This window comes from Curcuma longa, chromosome 7 (genome assembly GCF_044706935.1).
Source record: "Curcuma longa cultivar G26 ecotype Majalengka, Jawa Barat chromosome 7, ITB_CL_G26_1.1, whole genome shotgun sequence".
NCBI lineage: Eukaryota > Viridiplantae > Streptophyta > Magnoliopsida > Zingiberales > Zingiberaceae > Curcuma > Curcuma longa.
This window is the reverse complement of record NC_133867.1, coordinates 11,657,070-11,675,444: the sequence shown is the minus strand read 5'-3', so window position 1 is coordinate 11,675,444 and position 18,375 is coordinate 11,657,070. Positions and strand designations below refer to the sequence as shown.

Genomic DNA, 18,375 nt, shown 5'->3' with positions numbered 1-18,375 from the left:
GTTTCTCATCCTTCAACTTCCACCACTTAATTCTAGAAGTAGTGGATATTTTCTTTTTATGGATATTATGCTTAAGACGTATATCCAATACTACTAACCTATGTTGGGTAGTTAAACTTTCTCCAGGAATGACCTTACAATCTTTACAAATCTTTCTATCTCTCTTCCTAACCATAAGAAAGTCAATTTGCGATTTATTATTCCCGCTTTTAAATGTGATCAAGTGTTCTTCTCTTTTCTTAAAAAACGTATTAGCTAGTATAAGATCATATGCTATTGCAAAATCTAGTATAGTTTTACCTTCCTCATTTCTTGTTCCAAACCCATAATCCCCATGCACCCTCTCATATTCCTCATTTTTCACTCCAACATGTCCATTTAGATCACCTCCTATTAAAATCATTTCATTTGATGGAATATTTTGTAATACTTCATCTAGGTCATCCCAAAACCTTGATTTGGTATTTTCATCTAATCCTGCTTGAGGTGCATATACACTAATTACATTTATAGTGTTTTTCTCCACTACTATTTTGAGAGCTATAATTCTATCTCCCTTTCTATTTACTCCTACAACTTCATTCTTTAACGAACTATCTACAATAACACCAACTCCATTTCTTGTTTTACTCTTCCCTGTGTACCATAACTTATAACCCGAGTTCTCTATCAACTTTGCCTTTTCGCCTACCCATTTTGTCTCTTGTACATACAAAATACTAATTCTTCTCCTAATCATCGTATCTACTACCTCCATTGTTTTACCAGTAAGGATTCCTATATTCCATGTTCCAAATCTTAGACTATTAATTTTCCTATAATTTTTATTCTTACCCAACCTATGGTGTGAGAACTTTTGCTCATTTAACACTACACCCAAGTTCTCATGGAGATGTAGCGGTCCTTGCCGAGACGTTACAGTCGGACCCTGCAACGCGTTCCTTCCGGGGAACATCCTAGCATTAACACAATAGTTTAATGGATCCATTCATGAGTGTTTGCCTTAGTTTAACGCTGGCTGGCAACCTAACGCAACTCTCCTCCTTTATCCGGGCTTGGGACCGGCAATGATAAGGTAAACTTATCACAGGCGGAGTTCTATCTAAGGGATCAGTTGGTAATAAAATAAATTTAATTACATAACAATGTTCCACTCTAATAACACACCCATTCATTGTATTTGGCATAATCATTGTCTATCGCAAGATTTGAGAACCTTCCTAACTATTATTTGCAAAGGTTTTCTGAAAAATCTAATCAACTACTTTAAAGAATGAGGATTTAGTACAATTCTAGAGACAATTTTCTGATTCATATCCTGAATTAGAAACGTGGAATTTAGGTTCAGTACCTTTCCAGCAAGTAGACAATTGGACAGAAAGAAGAATAAAAATGGGCATGAAAGCTAACACAAAGAACTCGCGAGATGCAAGAAGCGAAAGTTTATGCACACATGTTATTCCTTCACCATCAAGATTCTGAGGGGTGATTGGCCGAAGATCATTTGTAGAGCTCCTACAATAGGTTGAATCAGCAGCTGCAACTTGCAACCTAAGTGGATCCACAATTGATAACTTCTTAATGAGCAAGAATTGACCCTATGGAAGGGGTTCTTGCGAGTCTCCAAGCCGTGAGAGATGAAGATAAGCATCCGTCCCTGGGTAGAGAAGCAAGAAATCTCAGTGAAAACATTAACAGTGAGGTTTACCATAAAAAGCAATTTGTTTAAGTTAGATTTACTAAGATTAAGTTAAATCAATGAAAAATTTGTTGCTGCCTGTTGATTCAACAAAAAAGTGTCATGTTCTCAACTTAACTGATTGAAATGACTGACAACTACAATTTTGTTTCTATACTACTTTCCATCCCTCATTGTCATGTTGGGTGATCTTGAAGTTCAAGATCCATATCCTTGAGGCAAATGAGGCCTTGCTAGCTTGGACTATTGAGATAAGAATTAGATTCTTGTCAAGAAGATACAATGAAGCCTCCCTGGCTTGTACAACATATAAATGAATTAGCCAATAGTAGACTCTTTCCAAACTTGAAGATGGAACTCTACTCTAATTCTTTGATTCTCCCATGAAAGTTCTAAGAAGCCCAACATAATTGGCAATGAATGAGCCATATTGGAATTCAAGCAGCACAAATTGAACTTGAGATTAAGTATTGCATACAGAAAGAATTGGAGTTACCATATCCTTCCATAGAGATAATTTGTAAATCACCACCAAAATAGCGAGCATAGAGACGACTAATCGGAAGCCCGTAACCATAACCAGCCATAATTACTCCATCTGAGCTTCCTTCATAGTTTTCCTCGACTGGATTTTTAGCAGTGCTATAGAGATATGTGAAAATCTTTGGAAGACCACTTCTTGGTATGCCACCCCCTTCATCTGATATCTGCAATAATTGATAGCATATCAAGATCTATATTATATAACATTATTCCAAAGCTAGAAAAACTAGATGATTGATATGGAACAAGAAATTCCTCGAACCATGAGTATTAACAAACAGAACAATACCATCAGATATAATTTAATCATATTGAGAAGAAGATAAATTAGAAAAATTAGAAAATTGTTTTGCATTTATCTGGGTGTTATACTTGTATCAACAGCAGATGATGATATACATGTTGGCAGAAAAAGATTTTCAACAGGTTCTGACATATTCTTGTATGCATATGGTCAGATATAGACAAAGTGGAAGACTCTTGGATTTCACATAATCATTGTCTGGTTTAAAAGTAACCGGTGGCAACGAGCCCCAAATTCGTGAAATATTTGAGAACTTTCCTAACTATCATTTGTAATGGTTTTCTGATAAATCTGATTAACCACTTTAAAGAGTGAGGAGTTAGTCCAATTATGTTCTTCAATGTATAATTATTCTGTGTCTTGCAAATCTACATCTGGTGGTTCCGCAATATCAACACATTTCAAGATATCAAAACTGCCTGCACGACATCAGTAACTGTCAAGAATTCCCAAAGAAAATATAGTTTAAATTCATATCTTTCTTCTTCACTAGAAGGGGAGCTTTGGCACAATGGTAAAGTCACTACCATGTGACCTTGTGGTCACAGATTCAAGTTGCAAAAAAAATCTCTTGCAATGCAAGATAAGATTGCGTACAATTGACCCAATGTGATCCAACCTTTCCCTGAGACCCGCATTGACAAGAGTTTCGTTCATCGGACTGCCCTTTCTATTTTCTAGAGTACCTAGTATACTGAGTTAAATACAAATTCTGTAACTTGCCAAGACAGCATAAATATTCAACTAATCCTTTCTCATTCTTGAAGTCTTGCAATCTTGCTTAGCAAGCAGAATAACAGTAACTGAAGATTAAGTATTTATTGGTATTGTACCTTTATTGTAACATCTTCAATCCCATCGGCAACAATAATTCTAACAGGAGGGACATCCTTATCAGAATTCATAAAACATTCTTGAACCGCACGCAAAGAGTTTTTTACCAACTCAAAGACCATAAGGTGCAAATGAGAAGGAACATACCTGGTCCACAGTAACAAGTTGAAAGCAATAATTAGATAAGTCATAGGTATACGATATCATCAAAAAATTATTTATACAGGAAGAATGTGAACCTCAAACAAAAACAAAGTTATCATCATATTACTCTGAAATGAAAGGATTGGGACTTATTGCTTTCCTTGGCTATTATTGCTAATAGGCTAGCTTCCTTGCTTGCTTCCTTTTTGTTTTTGTTGTATTTAGCTTTACTTGTCGGGATTGGCTCACTACGCCCCTCAACACTTGAACAAGAGAACAAATGCAATATAAGGAAAAAGGAAAACAGACTGGAGCAATGGCTGAGAAGCGTGGTTTATGTCCCAACTAAGTAAGTCAATTATCTTCCTATATTTCCCTAAAAGGATATTGCAGCAAACTGGAAAATTACACCGGAGATGCAGAGTAGTCGTGAGGAACAGAGTAGCTAAGAGGCACCTAGTAGTCTTTGAATTAAAATCATCCACTGCTTTCATTAAGTGCATCAACCCTGACTTTCTTTTCTCAATGGAATTTATTGTTGGGCCAAGTGAAGGCAGAACATATTTCATACAGGAAAAAACATCATCAACTTGCAAAACAGTACATAATTGGCATGGTATATCATCAATTAGAATTGCTATTATGCAATGTCATGCCATAACTACTCTAGCTTTGACACAGATACTATATGGAAAGCAAGTCCAAGCTTATGGATCACTGCATACAGTGACATTACCATTGGTACTTAAGAATAAGTGCCCATGGACCAGAAAAAAGATAAGATAGAAGTGGACCAAAGTTGGGACAGAAATGGAAACAAATCAAATAAGGAAACTGAGTCATTAGCCAGGAGAGCAGTTTTCCTAACGATTGTACACTTAACACACATTAATCTGATATCACTACAGATCAAAATCAAGAGATTAAAGGGAAAACAACCAATTGAAAGTCTCTAAAAAGTTGCTTCGTGTAAAATGATAAACAATTAGCATAAATGAATTTATAAGTAACACTCACGGGAAGGTGAAATTTGGATCTCCATATATATTCACCTCAGGAGCACTCCCATATTCCCTGGAACAGATACAGCGAGCATCTTCACTAGCAGCTCGTGCAACTTGCATCGGAGAAAGTCTAGTGTTTATTTGTCCAACACAGCCTGGTTCTGGGTCAGGATCATGCAACGCCACATGCTGCCCTGAATTTAACAAATATATCGTGAGTTTTGAGCTTCCTTATCACCACTTCAACTTTTCCTTGAGGTTGGCTAAACAGTGAGATCATGCTTATTTGTGCTTCCATATAGTTAATACACACACATCATGCTGGAAACAAAGGACAGTGTAGTTAATGCATTATGAAAATGCTTTTTGTTTTACCTATAAGCATGCGAATACCAATTCTTGACATGTAAAAACGGTCAAGAAATTGATGAATCTCTTGTAGTTCTGTTGGCATGACCTTGAGTTTCAGGTCTCTTTTTAGCTGTTGTACTCCTAAAGCCATAGCTGGTACCACATTGTTGTGCCTCACCTTGATCATCTTAATCATTTGGGTAAAAGCTAATTCATCGCTTGTGTCTTTGATTTCGGGAAATGACCGGAGATCACGGAAAGAATCCAGATACCAATCTCTGACCTTAAAAAGAGGGATGTCAAAGTCAGCCTTGAAAAATTTAGCGTGTACTCAAGTTTAATATTCAAGGATACAACATTTCATAGTGATGAATTTTCAGTTAATTTTGTGATTTAACTAAAATATACAGGCCATAAAGAAGGAAAAGCCAAAATGAAATGAAAAAAAAATCATTATTTTATGGTCATCAACCTAATGCAACTTTGCAAGAATTGCTTGCATTACAATGTATCTAAAAAACCTTTCACTGGGCAGTGCGTAGCTATGAGAGCAAAATGGCAATTGCAGGATCATGTCCCACGAGTTCTGCTTGGCACATGTCCAAATAATGCAGAAGCGTATATCAAGTAAGCATGAGCGAAAATAAAAATAGCTCAAAGTAGCATATGGCATCTGATACGGTCATAAACAAAACCTTCTTAAAATACAGATTCAAGCAGAAGGGGAAAATGAATGTCAAAAACATAAACAAATGCATACTGAACAACCAAAAACATGTATAAAAATGTGTTTAAGAGAGTCAGCTGTAAACTTTAGAGACCTTCAAACCTAGCTAGCACCTCAGAATTTCTTAAACCTACCGTCGCTCTATCTCGGGCATTCCATTCTGTGTTAATTAAAGTATTATCTCAAAAAAAAAAAAATGCTGCAAACAAGCCTATTTAATACAGTTATCTCCCCGGAACTGAATGTAAGCAGCCTTAGGTGAGGGTTTGTCTACGGTAAAATACATGTCGAGGCATGGAGCCAGAAGAAAATCCAATGACCTGCGATCAAATATCAAAACAAACGGCAACATCAAAAAACAGTTGAATCTTTCCCTTCAATTGGTATAAGTCTGTAACACGAGATTCCATGACGAAGTTTCAGAATAAATTAAGGGGAAGGTCCCCGACAACCAAAGCGTCTTTATTCCTCAAAATTGCAATAAAGAAGCCAGATTCCACAGGCAATTGCATAAAAGAGTCGGAATCTTGAACAGGAACGCGCATCCACTGCCGATACCAACACCGACCAAACCGTTCACAGGAAAGTTGGGAGAACGGGAATCTCGAAACAAGAAACCCCGCGGAAAGAAAATCTCAATTACCTTTAACACGGCGGGTTTCTCGGACAAGCCGAAGGGCAGGGACTCCAGCTCAATAGCCCTCCGCGCGATTCTAATCGGGAGCTCCTTGTGGAGGAACTGGGCGGAGATGAGGAGGTTATTCTGGTCGGGCCGGGCTCCGAACTCCATCATGTACCGGAGGCTAACCCCGTTCTGCTTCATGCTTCCCCATCGCTGCACCTCCTCTGCCAGCGCCTTGGAGAACGACTCGGCCGCCTTCTTCACCGCCATAGCGTGGCCAAAAAGCTCAAATCAGAGGTGAGGAAGAGGACGACGAAGAAGAAAATCAACGTCCGAAGGCGGAGTTAACGAGCTACGGAGGCGAAGGCATCGAAAGAGAGAGAGAGAGAGAGAGAGAGCGGAGGAGGCAGAAGAAAGGCGCTGTTCTGTTCTGTTCTGTTCTGGAGGGGATTATTAGTGGAGGAGATGGGCAGAACGAAGACAGCCACGAGATCGAGCCGGCCCTTTTATGCAAACGCAACACTTCAATTCTCTTTTTTTCAAAATGGTCCTCTTATCCACACTCGAAATGGGCCTTTGGATAATAGTAAACATATCGAGGGGTCGTCCGTGAATTGCTCGTTGCAATACTATTAAAATAAATTTATTTTAGGAAATAAAAAAATAGGTTAGTGATCTCTTAATGTTTTATTTTAATGAGGCACGTCATTTTGATTTTTGAACGATAATCTTTTTTATCGAAATTATAAAGGGCATCATTTTGTATTTGTTTTTATCAAAGGATCCGTCCGATGACATAATGACTCTCGAATATACTATGTGATATTATTTTTTTTATATTTAAGTACTAAATTTTAAATCGAACAAATATATATTTCATAATTATTATAATATATACGTAGATTTAATTTGCTCATATAAGTCAATCGTGAATCTGAGGCAAGCAGGGCCTCGTGAACAGAGGTAGGTCGTGGTCAAGATTCTATTTTAGATTCTGTCGTAGGTTGAAACCTTGGATTCTTGTTTTACCCAAAAAGCTTGGATTATGATCGAGTCAAAAACAAAACATCAACGGCTATTAATGTGCCATGGCCATTAGAAATTATTTTTTTATATATATTTTATTTTACTTTGTTTCTCATGAGTATCTACAAATTTCAACAAAACATTAGCATGGCATGACGAAGATAAAGATTGAATAGATCATCAATTCTAAATACTAAAAATCCTTATGTCTATGTATGACCTAAGACAGTAAAGCAGGGCCGTCTCAAGATTTCATGAGGTCCTAGGTTAAATTTTTTTTAGACCTTTAATATAATTTTTTTAAATATAAAATTTTTCCTCATCCTTTTCATCCTTTTATATAAAATATATTTTTATATAAAATTTAATTTTCTAACTTATTAATTTAAAATTAGATTTTTATATAAAATTTAATTTTCTAACTTTTAGAGATATAAATTTATTAATTAAATTTTTATATTCAAAATTTATTAATAAGTTTTTCTTAATTGATAAAATTGCTAGATTATTTAATCTTTCATGAAACATTGTTGAACGTAAATAAGACTTTATTAATTTTAATTTTAAAAAATTTATATATGTTGAAGCTACATGGTATAGTTAATAATATTCTATAAGATATACATGTATTTAGCAAAAGAATTTAATTTTTTTTATAAGCTTCAACACCTCAATAAATTTTTTTTATAATGTTGGGTCCCAATAAAATTTCATTAAAATAATTTTTTTTAAATATTAATGGGCCCCAATAAAATTGGAGCCCAAGGCATAGGCCTTAAGTCGGGCCTGCGGTAAAGGCAAATGACATGAAGATCATGTCCAAATGTGACCTAAGAATATAGGAGTATATGATGTGGGAACTATGCTCAAATGTGACCTAGGTCTATAGTATGATTTGTAAGACTAGAAGCACAAGCAACTCAAATTGGAGAGTTCGGAGTAGAGATCTTAGAATGGAGAGTTCGGAATGACTCAAATCGAATTGGCTCAGCTCGGGAGGTTGACCTTGTGATATTAGTATGAAATTATTAGTCTTCTATTTAGTGTAAAAATTGATTGATTTTAATATATAATTAGATTTCATGATTTTTAAACTAAATATATAGGAGAAATAAAAGAAACTTTAAGCTAAGTTTAACTATACAACTTTAAAGTAGTGAAAATAAAAGTTGGAATGACTTTAGAACTTTAAATTTAATCAATTAAATAACTTAAGTTGCTTACTTAATTTGATACCACTTCTTGTTTTCAATGCTACATTGGTAAGGGGAAAAAATGTTCCATGCATCACATGCAAAAATGTTTTGTAACTTCTACAAATAGTAAATTGGACATTAAAATTTTCACATTTATTATTTAAAATTATAACATTTTAGACTTATGTGATCATAAATTTTAAGATCTTGCATGAATATTGACAATGGGTCCTTAATTTTTAAAGAATTTGATTCTTTGCTATTTTTTATGTTTTAAAATATATTAGATTGATTTAATATTTATAACATTCTTATATAAAAACACATTTTAATATAAAAATAAATGCAAAGTGAAGGTAAATTAAATTATTATGATGATCTTCTAGCTATATAATTTTGGCTAATGAGCAACATCAAATTTAGTTAGTGTGAACAAACTATTTAGTTATTTTGAAAGGGTCAATTAATATTGGCTCCTCATTTAAAAATGCAACACGTGTCTAATTTTGTTAGGGCAAATTGATGTAAATGACGAATCAAATTTATTTTATTTTTTTTAAAAAAAAATTGATTTGGATTTCATTAACATGTGCATGGGGGCCACTTCCACATGCATGAAAGATAATGCTAATTAAATTTGATTTTTGTCTAATTTGCTTACGCATGAAATATATTTTATATAATAAATAAGTTCATAATATTCATAGTCAAATTGTCATGCTTGGAGTTTTACTTGCTCATGTTATCAAAGTTTATGTATTCACGTAGTTACTTTCGAGGCATAGTTGAGTTGGTTACAACGCAGTAGAGTTGTAGAAGAAGGTAAAGGTTCGCCAGACAATACCCTCTTGCGTCATGATCAATTGTAGTTTCTCGATTTACTTTCTCACAGATATGATTTACCTTCTCACATATGGTCGTGGGCCCGACCGTGAAATGCATATATTAAAATAAACGTAAATTTTGCACTGGACAGCTCTATATTATTATATTTCCTTGAAGCGCATGGGAGGAGCGTCGTAAGGGCAATTTAGTCTTCTCACCTTACCAAGGGGAGGGCCACGGCTTGTACCCGAGCCGCCACGTCATTTTCTTCTGCGACCAAAATTTGGACTTTGCGGCGCTCTTGGTTTGTCCGGGGCAAATGTGGTCCGGACACGAACCACAGCCCCAGTAGCTTCCAATTTTATAGGCGCCAGAGTTGTGGGGGGAGAGCCGTTTGATTGCCTTGTTTGTTCTCCGTGAAGGAGAAATACGCGTGAAGAAGGAGAAAGGAGAGATTTTGAGCTTCCTGTCACCAGTTTTGGTGAGTGCACCTCTCTAGGTATTCTTCTATTTAGCATCCGCGGGAGGCTCTTCTAGAGGTGGGGCAATTATGTCGACAAAGACGTTGAGGAGTGGCGATGCAAGGGGGAGTACTAATCAACGTTGTGTGTTTTTTTGAATATTTTTTGAAGGATTTTATCATCTGGAGCAACTGCTGCTCCCTACCGACTCTATTTATTTGGAGATCGATCGAGTTTTGTGGCGACTTGCAACAATAAAAAAAAACTTGATTCGGCTTGAGGCTTCATTTTTCTTTGTCCTTGCAAGAAGTCAGGGAAGTTCTGATCGGAAAGGAGCAAACTAGGTGGCAAAGCTTGCCGCTTGCGCTTTGTTTCAGCGCTTTGTGGTCTCAGTTGATGCCGTTGAAGTAAGGAAACTGTCTTCTTGTGATTTCTGTGTTTGACTTTTCTTTCTTCAACCTGTGGTTGCCTTTCATGGAACGATAGCTGTACCATTCGTGATTGTTTTGCGGTTCTTGAGATATCCAGGGAAAAATTATGTATTTTTGTGGGAAATGATTCTTCATTCTATTTTTACAGTGAAAATTACGGCTTTGGCTTTTGGTGTCGCTTGGGAGTTAAATGCAAACAGTGTCAGTTTGTTCTTTGATTTCTGCAATTGGTCCAAAGACCAGTAGCTGTCCTTTTGAATTTCCATTAGATTTGGGGAAGCTGTATCCACTTGTTGCCTGAATGGTCTTGCAGGGAAAATGGGAATTCTGTTTTGAAGGCATCATCCTGAATTATAGTGCTGATTTGCTGATGTCCGCGGCGGAGAAAGTCGAGCCTTTGACCTCCTCTTCATCTTCTCTAGAGGTGGATCCACTTCTCAAGGATTTAACTGAGAAAAAGTTGATCTTTAAGAAGAACGTAGCTACGTTGGCAGCGGAGCTGAAAGATGCCCGGCGCCGCTTGGTTTTGCAGGAGCAGTCTTTCGCGAAAGAGGCCCATGCGAGGAAGGTAGGTTTTGATTGTAGTTTTGTAGATCGGGATTGGTGGATGCCATGGTGGAGGATGAAATGGTCAAGTCCTTGACAGGTAGCAGAGATGAAAGCAGGGAGCATGGAAGAGGAAATAGGCCGGTTGCAGATGTGCTTGCAAGAGAAGGATGAGAGGCTCAATGCAACCTTGAGTACCACTCAGCAGGTAAAAGTATTAGAATTTTTCTATTTGTCTTAGTTTTATGTCCTCTATTTTCTTTTTCATACATTAAGTGGAGATTCTGGCTGATAAAGTATATTATGTACATACACAAAGTTCCAATTATAAGTAAGGTTTTTGTGTGATTCCATCTTTGAACCCTAAATTTTAGTAGGAAAGTCAAATGGAATTTTGATCTTATTTGAATGAGAAACATCAAATTTTGATGGTCAATTCACTTTCTTCTGTTTGATGAACATTTTGTTAACCAGATATTGGTACAAGAACGAAATTTCCTAGTTTTCTCTTACAGCCACATCCTTGTATGTTTGGGTGAGTGATGTTTTTTTGGAGAATTTGACTACAAGAGAAGTATGGAAATGTTTAATTATTATCGCACACATACTGTTTTTTACATGGAAATGAAGTTCTTTCTGTAATGAGTTAAATCTGTGGAATCTTATTTCCCATATCATTGGACTTGTTGGCTATCAGCCATCTGGGATTCAACGCAATAATAAATGCCAAGGGAATAGGATTATAAGTCCATATAAGAGGTAAGATTGTAACTTCCCAATGATATATTAGTTAGGTATTAGTAAATGAGGTATCAAATTAACAATCTTGAAAAATACTACTCTTCCTGGGGATATTTTTTCCTAGAATTAATTTGACTGGCTTTATACTGAACAAGGAGAAGCGAGGTAACAGCTTAAATGGAAAATCTTCAAAGAAGATAGTGAAAGTACACTTCATACTGCCTATAATAAGCACTTTTACAGGTCTTAAATGTATGTTAACAAATTAAGTATCAACAGTGTTATCTTCTCAAAATAATTAAAACTTTCCATGTTATATTCTGGTACATATCTTCTACTCTGCTAATTATCATATTGCCTAATTCACAATATCCTTTCCGTATAAATTTACACAGTCAGTATAATTATTTATTTGCGCATGTTGTCTAAATTTGATTCATGTCACAGTATACAGAGGAGTTGGATGTTTTAAAATCTCAATTGTCAATCACTCAAGCAACTGCTGAGGCTAGTGTTGTATCAGCTAAATCAGCTCAAACTCAATGCTTAGATTTGTTAAGAGAGCTGGATGAAAAAAATAGTTTGCTAGAAGCACATGAAGACAAAGTAAATAAACTTGGGAACCAGATAGACCTTCTGCAAAGAGATATTGAATCAAGAGAACTCTCACAAAGGCGACTGAGGGAGGAAGTATTGCGAATAGAGAAAGAAATAATGGAAGTTGTTGAAATAGTTGGAGCTAAAAAGGACTGTGAATTTAGGAAGATTTTGACTGAAGTTTTGCCAAAGAACATTGAGAATATCAATAAGCATCTGACTGCAAAAGATGAAGAAATTGGTAGGTTGAGGAATGAGATTAGAGTCTTGTCTGCGCACTGGAAACAGCAAAGTGAGGAATTACAAGCACAGGTTAGTCTTCATTTAACTGCAAACATGATTTTCAACAGAATTATGTTTTTTGCTTATCTGGTACATGTGCTGTAGCTAGAGCAACAACGTAGAGTTGATCAGGAGCTGACGAAGAGGATAATGAAACTTGAATTTTGTCTTCAAGAAGCACGGACCCAGATGAGAAAATTTCAGAAGGTAACTTGTTTAGGAAGAGCCAAGATGTTCTGTTATTTTTTTGTAATTTTGTTTTTAGTCGCCTATCTGTGTTTGTATAGATCTCATCTTTCGTTATACTACCTAATAGGAATTTCCATAGTTTCCATTACCATTTTGTATTCCCCAAAATACACGAACATGTGATATTTCCTGTAAAATATTAGCAATGTGACTTCAATGAAACAACTGCACCTTTAGATCAACAAGCCATAGCTATGGCACGTCTACTTCGATTCAGTTTCATGCCTTGCTCTTGATCCTCTACCTCATCTTGTCTTTTGTTTAAACTATTTCAGTGGACAAGTTACTTTTCTTTCTTCATCATTGTCTTATTTCCTATGTTTTTCTCCTCAATTCTTCTTGATCAATGCCGATCAACCCTACCTCTTACTCACATGGTATGTCAGTTAGTACTAAAATTGTCTTCTAGATGAATATTGTAACCTTGACATAGAACTTGATTTTAAACCTTGGTGTGCACATATATATGATTCTCTCTATCAACTGACATGATTTTGTTTAACAATATCAACATGTTATCAAAATCATCTTCGTGTATTGTGACTCTGACACAATAAGATTAAACTTCAAAGCACATGAATATTTATGATTCACTTTTTTTGCTAGATCACAAGGGCTTTTGCACTCTATTGAGATGAAGGTTGATCTAGCACCTTTTGCTAGATTTTCTACCTCAAACTGTATGTTTCATGTAGATCTAAATTTGGTGTTTCTAAAATTTGGAATTAACTTCACGAGAAGCTAGTGGAGACTTTGCCTCCCACATTAGATTAACACAAACACTCTAAAAGAACAAAAGCAATTTATCGTAGTTTGGCAAAAGCTTACTGCACAAAGAGAATCCATGTCTATCTACTGAATTAAAGGAAAGCACAATGAAAATCAACAAAAGACTGTTGCATAAAAAAAAGTTCTCTCAATCTAACATGCCCTACTCTCCAACCTTACCCCTTGCACTCTTTGAGAACAAAATCTTCTTCTCTACAGTATATGATCTCCCACAATCCCAAAACATCTTTTGGATTTCAGAATGCTCTACAAATGAGAATATTACAATTATCATGGAATTCTAGATGAAAATTCACCTAATTCATGAAAACTTTTACTGGCCTTGTTGTTTTAATTGAGCTATCATGTAGGGGTACATTGCTTGGTTTTATTGCTTCTCCATGCTAGGCTATGCTAGTCTAGCATTTTCATTGAACTCATTAATCTCCACCTCAGTGAGATACTGCATCACTATTGCACTTGATACTCTAAAGTGATTGACTTGGCATGGTTTTGTATTGCACATGCTTAAGTCATCTAATCCCCGTTTTGACTCCTCGGCCAAGCCCTGTGCAGGAACTACTTGTTCAGTAATCTGATTTGATCTTGGTATAACTATGATGCTATTGTAGAAAATGAAAAGATGCACACATTAGACTAGATAGGTTTGGGCAAAAAAATTTGATCCAATGCATATTCAACTCGGCCTAAATATTTGGATTATTAATGGATTAAGGTTGGTTCATCAATGATCATTTGTAGGATATCAATATCTAATTTCATATACCAACCTTACCCAACTTTAATTATGGATATATATAATATAGTAAATCATTCAATGATTGTTCCTATTGCTAATTAATAAGACTAATTTATTATATATAAACTTTATGCATTACTAAATTTTAAAACTATCAATTGTAAAAATAGATTAGTGCCATTAGAAAGTTTAGAATCCTATATGGCCTAATTAACTGGAGGATTCATAAGATAATTATTTATTTTTGACTTAAGATATTTGAATTTAATTTTTCTTGCTTTAAGTAACCTTTTTGACTTAGATAAGAGTGCTGATAATCTAAAACTAGATATTCGGCCCAACCCAACTCATGTTGAGTAAAATCTCCCATACTTGGTTTCAGATACAGTCTCGGATCAATATTTTTCTTGATCCACTTTTTTTTTTTATTGAATCAAATTTTGGTCAAGGACTGAACTGACCCAACCTAGTTCCACCCCTAAGACCAACTAAGACAATTCAAAATAAAGATTAGATAGGGTTCACAAAAAAAGAAGTGATCCTATAGTAGGTTCTCAAGTTCTTAAAAATTTGCCAGTTTGTATCTGTGTATTAGTGGGTTGTTAAATTTAAATTTAATTACAGATGACTGGATTCTATTACAATTATACTTATTGAAAAGTTACTTTAATTTGCTTTTTTTCAATATTTTTTGTTTTTATCTGACATTATGTGACATCACCTTCTTCAAAAGTAAAATGGAAAATCAAATTAGAAGGAATTCTTAGGATCTAATAGAGTTTGCTTTGCTTTCTGAGCATCCTTAGTCACACTACTGATACTATACCAACCTACCCAGTTTAGCATTCGAGAAAAGCTACTTTGGGATGATACACTTTCCGTGTTCTTGTGCCCATAATCCCATTCATATGCCAAACACTTTCTACCTGTCATTTAAATTTGTAACTCATGGCCGAAAGGATGACTACTTGAAATGTTTGCTTGGTACATATTATGACTTATCAGAAATCAGGGAACGTTAGGCAGTGCCTAATTTAATTGATTAGCATGCTTATCAAGTTATTGTAGCTGGTTGCCAACTTAAGTGATGCAATCTCTGAGTATTTTTACTTATCGTATTTGTGCTACTAAAGGGCGCACTTTGAAAACTGAACCTTCCAGTTCAACCAGTTGAATCATGAAATGAAAAATGGCCAATTTAGTATTACTTTTCTGGTTCGACTGGATTTATTACCGATTCAACCTGAAAAACAGTTATCAGGGAGTTTGATAGGTCCATCTTCCCAAACTGGTTGTCAAAAACACCAACTGAAATTATACTTTTGGTTATAACTTAAAATAGCACTGTTAGTTGTCTTAAGTTCCTTTAAAGCTTATGTTCTTTGAGACCTTCTGTCAATAATGTATCTTTGTTATTGTAACAGATGAGTGAGAAAAGAGACAAGGCAATTAAGGAGTTAAAGGATCAATTGGCTACAAAGCAGACGAACTGTTCAAATTGCGATAATAGAGTAAATTTTTGGGAGAGACAAGGGTTTAAGATCATTGCTTCGATGTCTATGCTGGTCCTTGTTATTTTTGCAAAGAGATAGAGTAAGAGCTTTTTTGTTGTTGCCTTTGTAAATGAACGTAGGCTCAGTTTCACATTACAAAATATATACTTACAGACTTGATCAATATCATGTATAAATATGTGCACTTTGTGGTAGTCTAAATTTTAAAAGGAGCAATTTTTCTAGAGGCTATCCTTGGTAGGATGGATTGATGGAATGATTCATATTTGGTATGTTTGATTCTTTTTTTTTACGTTGTATTGTTTGTTCGATTTGTTCCGCATGCTTAGTGCTCTTAGTTTGCTCGAGTGATATTGTTCTTGGTTTGTTTAGTATGTTTGGTCCAATTGACTCATCTAGATTGCATAGTTTGTTCAACTTGCTAGGTTTACCCATTAGGTTTGTCGATCCATTTGGCTCATTAAATTTTTCATATTTTTGGACTTGTTTGGTTAGTTTGCTTTGCAAGGTTTGTTTAGCATATCCAAAGCACTCTCTCTTATTGTTCATCAATGATTTTGTCTTTATTTTTAAATTGAAAATGTCAAATAATAATATTAGATTAATTTTTCACTAATTAGTGCCCCATATCTATGCAATTTGTTTCACTTGTTTATTTGAGAAGTATCTATTGTCTTAGATAATATATTATTTATTGGATAAATAAAATTATTATTTGAGTGTACATTCTCTATATATCTGACTATATCTTAAACTCAATTAATGAAGTCCATAATACAATGCATAATATGAGAGAAATTGTAATTGGATCATAATTAGTAGGTATCTCTATATGTGTAATTATACACGTATGAAAATATTTTCTAATTAATGAATTGATGAAATTGGATATTATTGATTCTGTAAGACTAGTATATGTTAGACTCATTGGTTTTATCAAAAAGTCAATCCTAACTAGCTGGAAATATTGAGATGTTGAGAGTTAACATATGAATGTTGGTTAAGAGTAAATGATTCATTGAATGTGATCTGTCATGAGACTTCATGTGGTTCTATATATATCTATGAAGATCATATTGCAGCTTGAGTGTAAGTTTTTTTCGACTTGAAGTATTCAAGTCATATTGGTCATGGAGACTTATATTTTGACATCTTAAATAAATGTCTCTTTGAAAGTATGACTCCGATGTAGGATCGGGTTGGACCGGCTAGAGGGGGGTGAATAGACGGTTTGGCAGAATCGCACAAGTCTTTTAAAAAAAAACTTGGTTGCAACTGGATCGTTGCTTCCAAGGCAGTTAACACTCAATAAGAACTCCTTTAGGCGGAGAAGCCTTTACAATTGTAGCACAGAGACTTAGCTAGAAGAAAGAATACAAAGTAATTGATGATTTTACTTCTAGAACTCTAAGTCTTATTTATAACCTAAGAAAATAGATCTGGATCGTTGATCGTAGATGAACTTTCTCTTGGTCGTTGATCCGTTGATGCGATCCTAATCGTTGATCGGAGATAATCTTAAATCTCGAACATTGATTTGATAAAAGGATAAATTTTATCCTTTTTCTTTAATTTAAAAGTTTCCAAAGTTTTCAAACTTCCAACGTTTAATCCACCTAAGTCATGCCTTCCAACGTTTAAAAAAATCTCCAATGTTTAAGCCATGCAACGTTGCACGTTGCATTCTCCAATTAAGCCATGCAACATGGTTAATTAATCTCCAATTAAACCATGCATGTTGCACTCTCCATTAAGCCATGCAACATGGTTAATTAATCTCCAATTAAGCCATGCATGTTGCACTCTCCAATTAAGCCTGGTCCAAGTCAAATGTTGACTTGGTCAAAGTCAACTTGGTTGACTTTTTGTAGGTAGATCTTTTGGGTGATTTCTGGCCAACCGGAGTTAGGCTCACCCGAACCCGACTCCGGCCTTTTGCCCCTCGAGCGTGCTTCCTCCCGGCTTCTCGTCCCTCGGACGTCGCGCACGTCCTTCTCGCTCCACCGGCGTACTCTTCCGTAGCTTCCGCGTCCCTCGGATTGCACCGAGCCCGTCGGCTCACTTCCCCGCGCAACCCTTCTCGTTCGCTACGTCTTACGCTCGACTTCCTCCGTACCTAAGTTCCTGCACACTTAGCAAAGGGATTAGAATAACACAGGACCTAACTTAATCTGGTTGATCACATCAAAACTAACCGGGGCACCAACAATCTCCCCCTTTTTGATGTGCATCAACCCAGGTTCAGTTAGGGTTAAACCAAAAAATAATAAAAGCAATAAAACTAAATAAACAGTTAAGTATAAAAAGAAATTTGCATGTCAAAATTATAACCTCCCCCTGAACTTCAGCCTACTCTCCCCCTTTGATCACAGCAAAAACGGGGTATTGAAAACTAAGTAAGGGGAAAAAAAATGCAAGTCTGATTTAAACTGAAAAAAAATTCTGAAAATTTTTTTTAATTGTCTAATAAATGTAGAACATATAAAAAATTTGGTTGTCAAAAATGACTTAAATATTTTACATTTAAACTATAATTTTCACTTAAAAATTTATAGAAAATAATTTCATTGTCATAAAAATTTGAAAATTTTTGTAAAAGTTGAATAAAAAGTTTGGGAACAGTACAAAAATTTTCAGAATTAATTGAATTATTTGTGAGAAAAAATAAATTAAATATTTAGATAATAAAATTTTAAAGAATGAATTTTTTAATATTTAAAGAAACACATTGTAGAGTTTCAGATTGAGAAA

The 18,375-nt window shown here is 35.2% G+C and overlaps 2 protein-coding genes across 6 annotated transcripts; one reads left to right on the top strand and one right to left on the bottom strand.

Moving 5' to 3' along the window:
- Window positions 1-1,314: 1,314 nt before the first annotated feature.
- On the bottom strand, window positions 1,315-6,639 carry LOC141831730 (pyruvate dehydrogenase (acetyl-transferring) kinase, mitochondrial-like). Its single transcript, XM_074719137.1, has 6 exons — window positions 6,250-6,639; window positions 4,904-5,162; window positions 4,542-4,722; window positions 3,380-3,527; window positions 2,196-2,406; window positions 1,315-1,657 (listed from the first exon to the last, which is right to left on the bottom strand). The coding sequence occupies exons 1-6, from the start codon at window positions 6,496-6,498 to the stop codon at window positions 1,599-1,601; spliced, it is 1,107 nt and encodes a 368-aa protein (XP_074575238.1). The 5' UTR covers window positions 6,499-6,639; the 3' UTR covers window positions 1,315-1,598.
- A 3,047-nt stretch (window positions 6,640-9,686) lies between these two features.
- On the top strand, window positions 9,687-15,832 carry LOC141831948 (nuclear envelope-associated protein 2-like). Of its 5 annotated transcripts, none has more exons than XM_074719385.1 (7): window positions 9,687-9,814; window positions 9,908-10,143; window positions 10,316-10,739; window positions 10,818-10,921; window positions 11,902-12,363; window positions 12,439-12,540; window positions 15,535-15,832. In XM_074719385.1, exons 3-7 carry the CDS (start codon window positions 10,469-10,471, stop codon window positions 15,700-15,702), a joined length of 1,107 nt encoding a protein of 368 aa, XP_074575486.1. In that variant the 5' UTR covers window positions 9,687-9,814; window positions 9,908-10,143; window positions 10,316-10,468; the 3' UTR covers window positions 15,703-15,832. The 5 variants fall into 5 exon arrangements, with proteins under 5 accessions (XP_074575486.1, XP_074575490.1, XP_074575485.1 ...); XM_074719389.1 differs by having other exon boundaries at window positions 9,811-10,143; window positions 10,316-10,366; window positions 10,481-10,739; XM_074719384.1 differs by having other exon boundaries at window positions 9,811-10,143.
- The last annotated feature ends 2,543 nt before the right edge of the window (window positions 15,833-18,375 follow it).

Bases quoted from the DNA above. Each gene is read 5' to 3' on its own strand.
- LOC141831948 (XM_074719385.1), top strand. From the start codon at position 10,469: ATGGTCTTGCAGGGAAAATGGGAATTCTGTTTTGAAGGCATCATCCTG. The intron at 10,740-10,817 runs GTTTTGATTGTA...CTTGACAGGTAG, and splicing joins GGCCCATGCGAGGAAGGTAG to CAGAGATGAAAGCAGGGAGC. The intron at 10,922-11,901 runs GTAAAAGTATTA...TTCATGTCACAG, and splicing joins CCTTGAGTACCACTCAGCAG to TATACAGAGGAGTTGGATGT.
- LOC141831730 (XM_074719137.1), bottom strand. From the start codon at position 6,498: ATGGCGGTGAAGAAGGCGGCCGAGTCGTTCTCCAAGGCGCTGGCAGAG. The intron at 4,723-4,903 runs GTAAAACAAAAA...TGTTAAATTCAG, and splicing joins TGGTATTCGCATGCTTATAG to GGCAGCATGTGGCGTTGCAT. The intron at 3,528-4,541 runs GTGAGTGTTACT...ACTGTGGACCAG, and splicing joins GATCCAAATTTCACCTTCCC to GTATGTTCCTTCTCATTTGC.